At 24.7% G+C, this 10,859-nt stretch overlaps 2 protein-coding genes across 4 annotated transcripts in view; one reads left to right on the top strand and one right to left on the bottom strand.

Moving 5' to 3' along the window:
• The window catches only part of LOC117181473 (pyruvate dehydrogenase E1 component subunit alpha type I, mitochondrial-like), a 44,525-nt gene extending 34,569 nt beyond the window's left edge, over positions 1 to 9,956 (bottom strand). Inside the window, exons 1-3 of one of the 2 annotated variants that reach the window (XM_033374164.1) lie at positions 9,770 to 9,956; positions 9,559 to 9,576; positions 181 to 411 (exon numbers count right to left, since the gene is read on the bottom strand). In XM_033374164.1, coding sequence (XP_033230055.1) covers positions 181 to 411; positions 9,559 to 9,576; positions 9,770 to 9,820 — 300 coding nt within the window. In that variant the 5' untranslated portion in view covers positions 9,821 to 9,956. The remainder of the gene's footprint in view (positions 1 to 180; positions 412 to 9,558; positions 9,577 to 9,769) is intronic. The other variant, XM_033374166.1, reaches the window with a different exon arrangement.
• The window catches only part of LOC117181471 (DDB1- and CUL4-associated factor 12), a 251,124-nt gene that overhangs the window by 138,388 nt on the left and 101,877 nt on the right, over positions 1 to 10,859 (top strand). The window lies entirely within an intron of this gene.

Genomic DNA, 10,859 nt, shown 5'->3' with positions numbered 1-10,859 from the left:
AGTTCTGAATTTTTCAAAAAAAAAAAAAATTCTAAAATCGGTGCATAATTGCGTTCTAAATGTCATTTTGAACCTCGTTTTCCGATTTCACCCCACTGTGCGATGTCAGAAAACAAATAATTGCAAACTTTGAGCCTATTCATTCGAAATCTTTGAAATAATAATAATAATAATAACTACCTGTCCAGAGTATAAATGACAAAATCCTCGAATGATTTTTTCCTTGTAGAGATTGCCAGCGGCGGTCTCCATTCGCCGGATGGTGTGAAGTTGCGTGTAATACTCGATAGCGTCCTCCTTGGTAACATTGACTTTTGTCGATGGACCATGTTCCAATTTGTGGAGGCGGCATGGTTTCGTGTCAAAAGAGGCCTCTGTAGCATAGTTGCTTTTCTTGAAGAAAGACGTTATCTGGAAGAGGAAGTTATTTTTTTTTCTTTTCCAGAGTGAAATTTTAAAAGATATATATTTTAATTTAGATTCCGTGTGACACCTGAGCGAAAAAATGTGATACATATATGGGGGAAGGGATCTAAAATGACCAATTTTAATATTTTACTCATTATGAAAAGAAAATTAATAGCAATTTTCAGGGCTGATATATTTATTAATCAAATACAGACAGTCATCACCGTCCATGTGGGTAAAATATTCAGGATAAATTCAGAAGATTTCAGACAAATTAAATTTACATTCAAAATAATTTAGATTAATTGGAAAAAATGTTTTAAAATCTTTTTAACAAAATCCATTGGTTTCCGTAAAACTGGAATCAATCTGAAGGAATTTAAGGTAGAAGAAAAAAATTTGATTAACAAATTCAGGGTAAATTCAGAAGATTTCAGAAAAATTACATTTATATTCAAAATAATTCAAATCAATTGAAAAAAAATGTTTAAAAATATATACATTTTTAAATCCATTGATTTACGTAAAACTGGAATCAATTTGAAGGAATTTAAGGTAAAAGAGAAAAATTTGATTAACAAATTCAGAAGATTTCAGACAAATTAAATTTACATTCCAAACAATTCAAATTAATTCGAAAAATATTCAAAAATATATATTTTTTTAATTTCCTTGATTTCCGTAAAACTGGAATCAATTTGAAGGAATTTAAGGTAAAAGAGAAGAATTTTATTTAAAAAGTCAGGATGAATTCAGAAGATTTCAGACAAATTAAATTTACATTCCAAACAATTCAAATTAATTCGAAAAATATTCAAAAATATATTTTTTTTTAATTTCCTTGATTTCCGTAAAACTGGAATCAATTTGAAGGAATTTAAGGTAAAAGAGAAAAATTTGATTAACAAATTCAGGATAAATTCAGAAGATTTCAGACAAATTAAATTTACATTCCAAACAATTCAAATTAATTCGAAAAATATTCAAAAATATATATTTTTTAATTTTCTTGATTTCCGTAAAACTGGAATCAATTTGAAGGAATTTAAGGTAAAAGAGAAAAATTTGATTAACAAATTCAGGATAAATTCCGAAGATTTCAGAAAAATTCAAAATAATTCAAATGAATTGGAAGAAATGTTAAAAAATCAAAAAAATCAATTTATTTCCATAAAACTGGAATCAATTTGAAGGAATTTAAGGTAAAAGAGAAAAATTTGATTAACAAATTCAGGATAAATTCAGAAGATTTCAGACAAATTAAATTTACATTCCAAACAATTCAAATTAATTCGAAAAATATTCAAAAATATATATTTTTTTAATTTTCTTGATTTCCGTAAAACTGGAATCAATTTGAAGGAATTTAAGGTAAAAGAGAAAAATTTGATTAACAAATTCAGGATAAATTCCGAAGATTTCAGAAAAATTCAAAATAATTCAAATGAATTCGAAGAAATGTTAAAAAATCAAAAAAATCAATTTATTTCCATAAAACTGGAATCAATTTGAAAGAATTTAAGGAAAAAGAAAAGAATTTAATTAACAAATTCAGAAGATTTCAGAAAAATTCAATTTACATTCAAAATAATTCAAATGAACTGGAAAAAATGTTGAAAAATCAAAAAAAAAAATCAATTTATTTCCTTAACACTGGAATCAATTTGACGGAATTTAAGGAAAAAGAGAAGAATTTTATTTAAAAAGTCAGGATAAATTCAGAAGATTTCAGAAAAATTCAATTTACATTCAAAATGATTCAAATGAATTGGAAAAAATGTTTTAAAATATTTCTTTAAAAAAAAAATCAATTTATTTCCATAAAACTGGAATCAATTTGACGGAATTTAAGGAAAAAGAGAAGAATTTTATTTTAAAAAGTCAGGATGAATTTAGAAGATTTAAGAAAAATTGAATTTACATTCAAAATAATTCAAATAAATTGAAAAAATGTTTAAAAATATTTCTTTTAAATCCATTCATTTCCGTAAAACTGGAATCGATTTGAAGGAGTTTAAGGTAAAAGAGATGAATTTGATTAACAAATTTAGAAGATTTAAGAAAAATTCAATTTACATTCAAAATAATTCAAATGAACTGGAAAAAATGTTGAAAAATAAAAAAAAATCAATTTATTTCCATAAAACTGGAATCAATTTGACGGAATTTAAGGAAAAAGAGAAGAATTTTATTTAAAAAGTCAGGATGAATTCAGAAGATTTAAGAAAAATTCAATTTACATTCAAAATGATTCCAATGAATTGGAAAAAATGTTAAAAAATAAAAAAAAATACATTTATTTCCATAAAACTGGAATCAATTTGAAGCAGTTTAAGGTGAAAGGGAAGAATTCGATTAACAAATTCAGGATAAAATCAGAAGATTTAAGAATAATTCAATTTACATTCAAAATGATTCAAATGAATTGGAAAAAATGTTTAAAAAATATTTCTTTTAAATCCATTGATTTTCGTAAAACTGGAATCAATTTGAAGGAATTTAAGGTGAAAGAGAATAATTCGATTAACAAATTCAGGATAAATTCAGAAGATTTCAGAAAAATTCAATTTACATTCAAAATAATTCAAATGAATTGGGAAAAATGTTAAAAAATAAAAAAAATCCATTTATTTCCATAAAACTGGAATCAATTTGAAAGAATTTAAGGTAAAAAGAGATGAATTTGATTAAGAAATTCAGGGTAAATTTAGAAGATTTCGAAAAATTCAATTTACACTCAAATGAATTGCAAAAATGTTTAAAAAATTAGAAAAAAATCCATTGATTTCCATAAAACTGGAATCAATTTGAAAGAATTTAAGATAAATGAGAAAAATTTGATGAAATCCATACAAATTCAAGGTGAATTACAAAAAAAAATTAAATGAATTTGAAATAATTTGAAAAAACTTAATTGAATACAGTAATTCAGAAGATTTCAGAAAAATTCAAAATAATTCAAATAAATTGGAAAAAATGTTAAAAAATAAAAATAAAAATCCCAACATTTCCATAAAACTGCAATCAATTTGAAGGAGTTTAAGGTGAAAGAGAATAATTCGATTAACAAATTCAGGATAAATTCAGAAGATTTCAGAAAAATTCAATTTACATTCAAAATAATTCAAATGAATTGGAAAAAATGTTAAAAAATAAAAAAAATCCATTTATTTCCATAAAACTGGAATCAATTTGAAAGAATTTAAGGTAAAAAGAGATGAATTTGATTAAGAAATTCAGGGTAAATTTAGAAGATTTCGAAAAATTCAATTTACACTAAAATGAATTGCAAAAAATGTTGAAAAATTAGATAAAAATCCATTGGTATCCATAAAACTGGAATCAATTTGAAAGAATTTAAGATAAATGAGAAAAATTTGATGAAATTCATACAAATTCAAGGTGAATTACAAAAAAAAAAAATCAAATGAATTTGAAATCATTTGAAAAAACTTAATTGAATTCAATAATTTGGAAATAAGCTTACAAAAATTCAACGGAATTTAATGAATTTGATGAAATGTCTAAGAATTCAAGGTGGGGTGTGACTAGACTTCAGGATCAATTAAATAAAAACTTTTAAAAATGCAAAAAAAATGAATTAAGTAGAATTGAGTGAATTTAGAAAGATTTAAGTAAATTTAAAAAAATCAAGAGAATTCCAAAGAATTCAAGTGAATTAGAACAATTTTACAAATAAATTTTTTTATTGATTACATTAAATTTTGAGGTAATTTAGAGAAATTTAAATAAAATATAAAAAGAATTGGATGAAAATCATAAAAAAAATCCAGCTGAATTTAAAAAGCAATAAAGTTAATTGAAAACAATTCAAAAATATGAAAAGATTAATTTAATTGAGCAGAATTGAGTGCATTTAAAAGAACTCAAAGGAATTTGAAAGAATTTAGGATACATTGATAAGAATTCAGGCCGAATTCCAAATGAATTGCAAAAATTTAAAAACGTTTTCTAATCTTTGAAACTCTACGAAATGCCTCATACCTAGTGAAAAAATATTTGAAATCCATTAAAATATTAAAATATCTTTAAATTATTAAAATCCTTATAAATCTCTTGAAATTGTTTTAATCTTTTAAAAATTCCTCAGAATAATTTAAATAAATAAAAATATTTCAGTCTTTGAAAGTCTTCAAACTACTGAAATAAATACAAAAATTTTGGGAATCTTTTAAAATTTCCTAAAATATTTCGAATATTTGATATGTTTTGAAATCCCTTAAAACTTTTTAAGGCCCGTGGAAGCGCCTGGGAATCTTTAAAAATACCCTCAAGTATTTCAAATCCTTTTAAATCTCTTTAAATTGCTGAAATGAATAAAAAATGTATTTGTAATCTTTTAAAATAACCTTAATTATTTTAAATCCTTTAAACTCCTTTGAATTTTTTTTTAAGCTCTTGCAAATTCCAAGAAATTTGAAAAAATGCATTCAAATATTTCAGATCTTTTTATCATTTTATCAATTGTCCCTCAGGATCAATTAAATTTAAAAAAATTAAATTAAAAAAATTCAAGTGAATTCATAAAATTTAAGAGAATTCCAAAGAATGTAGGATAAATTATTAAGAATTTCAAATCTCTTCAAATATTTAAAACCTTACAAAATACCTCACTTCTCATGCATGAATTCTTAAAAATCCACTCAAATATGATAAAATCCCGTGAAATTCGATTATGATATTTTCTGAATCATAGAAAATGTATTAAAATACATTGAGAGTTATTAAAATCCCTTTAAATCATTGAAATCCTCGGAAATCGTATAAAATAACGTGACATTTTTTTTAATTTTTTAAAACCTCATAGTACGTATGAGGTTTTAAAAAATTGAAAAATCTGCAGAAAGTCTAGAAAATTCTGTATCCCAAAATATTTCAAAAGCTTCAAAATCACTTCAAACTAATGAAATTAATTTTTAAAAATCCTTGGAATCTTTAAAAGCTCCTGAAAATGCCTTAGAAGTTATAAAAATACCCTAAAATCTTAAAAACTCCTTCAAATTATTGAAATCTATTGAAAATTTCTCGGAATCTTTATAAATATCCTGAAATATTTCAAAGAATTTAAGATAATTCAAACATAGGTGAATAGTGATTAAACAAAAGAATTAATTTATTGAATGAAAAGTTACTTTTTGTGATTGTTCTATTTGAAAAAGGGACTAATAGTGATTTATTTTCGAATAAATGTAAATTATTTTATTTGGTTTTAAGCTTGTATAAAAAGTTTTCCTAACATACTGGAGAAAACTCAAAATGATTTTTGAAATTTTCAGATATGTCAAATCAATCATCAAACAAGTCAATATTTAAATAAATAGTTGAATTTCCAGATAAAAGAAGATTATATTTTCAAAAAGCTGTATTTCTATCCCAAACATTTTTTTAACTATAAATAGAATTTTATTTTATAACTCAAAAATATTAATTTTCAACACAAAATTTAAATTTCAACTAAATATATAAATTTTTCTATAAAAAAGATCAATTTAAAAAAATTGTAATAGGATGTTTCAATCCAAAAATTTTACTTTTAAATCAAAATACAGCTCAAATCATTTAAAAAAAAAGAATTTTTACAAAAATAATTAAATCTTTAATTAAAATATTAATTTTCAACCAAAAAGATTAATTTTATGCCAAAAAAGACGAATTAAAAAAAAATAGTAACATTTTCAACCAGAGAAATAACTTTTAACCAAGTATGTAGTTGAATATTCAACAAAAAAATATGAATTTACAACAAAAAATATAATAGCTGATATTGAAACCAAAAGGATCTTAATTTTAAATAAAAAGAGTTTAATTCATCTAAAAATACGAATTTTCAACAAAATAGTTGAGCCCTCATCCAAGTAATATTTTTATTTTGAAGCAAACAGATGCAATTTTAATGTTAAAAATATTTAATTTCTACCAAAAGAGGTGAACTTTTAAACCAAAAAGACGGATTTTCAACTATGAAAGATTTTTTAGTCAAGAAAGAGAAACAAAAAATTTACGCAAATTATAATTTCATGAGAAAAATAATTTAGAATACAAAATAAAAATTTCTAATAACGACTTATGGTTTAGGTTTATTTTTTTTAAGTTATATAAATATAGGTTTCCTAATATTCTGGAGAAAATTTAAAGAGAAATTTAAATTTTCCCGAAATACATCAATTTTCTATCAAAAGGATTAATTTTTTACCAAAAAAAGATCATTTCTCAATTAAAAATGCAATAGTTGATATTTCAATTCAAAAAGATTGCATTTTTTAATAAAAACAATTGAATTCATTCAACACAAAAAAATTAATTTTGATAAAAATATTTGAATCTTTAACCAAAAATGAATTTTCAATCCAGAAGATTAATTTCTGCCAAGAAAGACTTAATTTTAAATAAAAAATAGTTGAATCCTCAACCAAAAAAATATTAATTTTAAACAAAACTTTTTCAATTTAATTGAAAAGTATGACATTTCTGCCAAAAGAGGTGAATTTTTAAACCAAAACGGCAAAATTTCAGCAAAAATGTTACATTTTCAATTACAAAAGATTACAACATTCAATTTTTTGATAATTATTTCTTGAATAATTTTTTTTTTATTTGACAGTATTTTATTAAATTTTAGAAAAAATTGGAGTTTGAAAGATATTTAGGTTTTTTTGAAGCTTCAACATTTGTAAAAAATATTTTATAAATTTTTCAATGTTTCAAAATAGTTTCAATCACTTTAAAACTTATCAAATTTTTAAATGTCTTATTAAGTAACTTCAATTATTCATGAAGTTGTCTTAAAATCTTTCGGATTAGTTTTTGATAATTTTTGAAATATTTCGTAAAGTTTTAAAATCCTTTTAAATATACTCTTTACATTTATTAAAAAAATCACTTTAAATATCTTGGAAAAACTTTCAAATTGTATTTCGAAATCTTTAAAAATCTACATTTTAAGTTTAAAATAAATTGTTCTGGCATAGGAATTTTTTTCTAAATTATTAAATATTTTATGAGACAGGAAAAAATCGGGAAATGACAGTGAATTTATTTTTTGACCGTGAATTAAACATTTTTATTTTAAAAAAAATCTGTTTGAAATTTTATTTCAACCGTTTTTAAAGAATTAGTTAAAATGTTATCCTTTTCAATTATATCGTTCAGTTTAGAAGGCTCAATTCTAAAATCTTTTAATTTAAAAAAGGTTCTTTTTTAGGTTGTATTTTTTAAGTGTACATTTTATTCTAAAGAATTTTAAAATGCAGTTTTAAAGACTTGAACAATTAAAAATTAGAAGCATTTGAAATGGAAGATTTTAGATAAAAAAAAAACATTTTTAGTTCATCAACTGTGAATATAATTTAATTAATGATCTTCAAAATTTAAAAAAATTGAATAATAATAAAATTAAAAATTAAAAGATTTTGTAAAATATTCTATTTTCAAATAATTGAATTTTAGTTTTTTTATAAAAAAAAGAACAATTACTTAATACTAGAAATATACTATTCATTTAAGATAAGTAATTATAAATCACATATTCAAAATAAACTTTAAACGTTACAATTTCAATTTTTCTATTTAAAAAATTTTTATTTGTAATTAAAATTCTTGAATTTTGATGTGCAAATAACAATTAAATACCTATTATTCTTAGAAAAAATCGAGTAAGTTGTAGAGATATTTAAAAATTTTGAAAAGATTCAAAATTAATTAAAATTGTTTAATGATTTCAAATAAGTTAAAAGAAGTTTCTACATTTTCTTAAGATTCATAGAAATATTGAAAATTATTTTTTATTTTGATAAGTTAATTTTAAGAGAAATTTTAAAAAGATTGACAAAATTGTAAAAAATTAATTTGGAAGATTTCAAGCAAATTATTTAAATTTGGCAGGATTAAAAAAAATGTTGGAAAAAATCGAATCATTAAAAAAAGTGTTTAGAAATTCTGAAAACATTTCGAAAATAATATAGAATTTGAAAAAATGTAAAACAACCTGATTTTTCAAGAACCATTTGAAATATAAATAATTTGAAACCTAAATAATTTTAATTAAAATTGCTTCAAACGATATAAATTTGAAAATTTTTCAATTCATCGATTCACTAATTTAGATAATTAAAAATTACGATCAAAATTATAACCTGGATTTATATTTTTGGAACTGAATCTTTGAATTTTACAATTTATAAAAGTTTAAACATTTTAATTTGACAGTTTCATTCCATTTAATTAAAATAATTTGATTTGAAAAGTTTTAGAAATCTCAATTTTATACATGTGAATTATTAAGCGTTTGAATATAACATTTTTGAATTAAAAAATGTTTAAACTTTAATTCTAAGAGTTAAAAATTCCAGAGTTTCCCTTTGGGGGCTTTAATTTGCTGTTCAGTTTTTATTACTTCAAATGGAAAAATTTATGGCTTTATAGTTCGAATTTTTTTCCGGGAAAACCCCGAAAAATGACCGGGAATTTTTTTCTTTGATTAAGAAGGCCAGCATGTAGATTTAAATTTTTTCAAATACATTTATTTTCAGTTGACATGCATTTATTTTTGAAAATTTAAATCATGGTGACCGCAAAACTTGATTTAAAAAATTCCCTAACTGATATTTAAAGAACAAAATTCGAATTTTTCCAAATTTCTGATAAAACTGTACAATTTAAAAAGAGCCTCTTTGAGTAGAATCATCCACTTTATATATACCATAAATTAATAAAACAATTATTTTGTTAAATCGGGATTAAAAAAATGTATGTTTCTATAGCAGACGAAAATCTGTCAATTTGAGGTTATGGTTTCTAGCTTTCGAAATTTCGAATCAAATCAGCAAATGGTGAAATGTAGCAATTCTGTCGCGAAAAAATGAATGAAAAAAAGGAACAAGTGTGCAATTCTCGGTGTGTTAGACGAAAGGGCAAATTATTTAGTGGCGAGAAAGCAATAATTTGAGGTGACACTTACTGATAAAACGTGTGCGCGTGTAATTAAAACCATCGAAATTCGACTGATTAGTGAGTGGGCCGGGGAGGTGAGGTGATTGAGGCTTTATTACACGTACAAGACGTAAGAGCTAATCATGCGAGCAGAGCACAGATAGAAGATCAATTAACCTTGAGACATATTTGAATATTTACCTCTCTCCAGCTCCCATACTGGCTCGCGACCAGGACAAAGAAAAAGTTCAATTAAAATGGAGATGCCAGCCGGAGGAGGGAATAAAATTGCAATTTTCGAGCATAGAAAACGGGATGACAAGTGGCAAGTGGCAAGAGAGCTAGAGGTCATTCCTAATCTCACAATCAGTTAAAAACGGATATAATCATTTTCGGATAGTTGTGAACTCACATTTCTTCGGGAGGTTTGTCCGCCGAGGGTTTTGATGCAGGTAGGAATCATTTCGAGGCTTGTTCTTTCTCGATCAAGACAAAAAACGAGATTATTCACCCTTTTTGCGAACCCAATGAACCCGAGTGACTGCCGTCCACAGTGCACTCTCTGGTCTCTGCCAGGCTGCCAGGCCTGGTCGAGTAAGTCGAGTCAAGTTCTTGTCCCTCTGGCGGATGAGACGTCACATTCTGGGAGGGCCATATAGATTTTAGCGAATTTAGTTGTCGATGATTTAGATTTAGTTAGAGGAGAATGGCGCCAATATAATCTGCCACGTGGGCCACGTGACAAATTTACGTGTTCTTTAAGCAAAATTTGTCTTGCTGATTAGATCCCAGGCTGATGTTCTCTATTTCTCCTGAAAGTCGCATGTTTGGCTGATTTTCTCTTAGAAAGTGTCTATACAGGTACCGAAAAAGCGGCTATTTGTACTGAAATTTCAGAAAAAATAGTCGCATTTTTAAATTTCCTCTATTTGTACAAGAAAAATCCGGCTATTAGTAACGAAATTTCGGTACATGTCAGGGAAAACCTATGTTGAAGGAGTCAGGGAATTTTTAATTGGTCGGGGAATTTAAAAATGGTCATGGACAACCTGAAGGGTTCAGAGAATTTAAAATTGGTCCGGAAACCCCTGAAAGAAGCAGGGAATTTGAAACTGGTTAAAGATTTTAAGACTCATCAGGGAAAAACTGAAGGAGTCAGGGAATTTAAAATTGGTCCGGAAAAAAATGAAAGAATCTTTAAAACTCATCATGGAAAACCTGAAGCATTCAGGAAATTTAAATCTTGCGAAAGAACATCCGAAGAAGTCAGGAAATTTAAAATTGGTCCGAGAAAAACTGAGAATCAGGGAATTTAAAATTGGTCATGGAAAACCAGAAGCCGTCAGTTTAAAATTGGTCCGGGAAAAACGGAAAGTTTCAAGGAATTTGAAACTGGTCAAAGAATTCAAAATTGGTCATGAAAAAAATGAAAGCGTCAGAGAATTTAAAATTGTTTCGGGAAAGCCTGAAAGAGTCCGGGGATTTGAAAATGGTCAGGGATT

Source organism: Belonocnema kinseyi, chromosome 10, assembly GCF_010883055.1.
Source record: "Belonocnema kinseyi isolate 2016_QV_RU_SX_M_011 chromosome 10, B_treatae_v1, whole genome shotgun sequence".
NCBI lineage: Eukaryota > Metazoa > Arthropoda > Insecta > Hymenoptera > Cynipidae > Belonocnema > Belonocnema kinseyi.
Note: the sequence above shows the minus strand (reverse complement) of the source record. Positions and strands in the feature narration are given on the sequence as shown.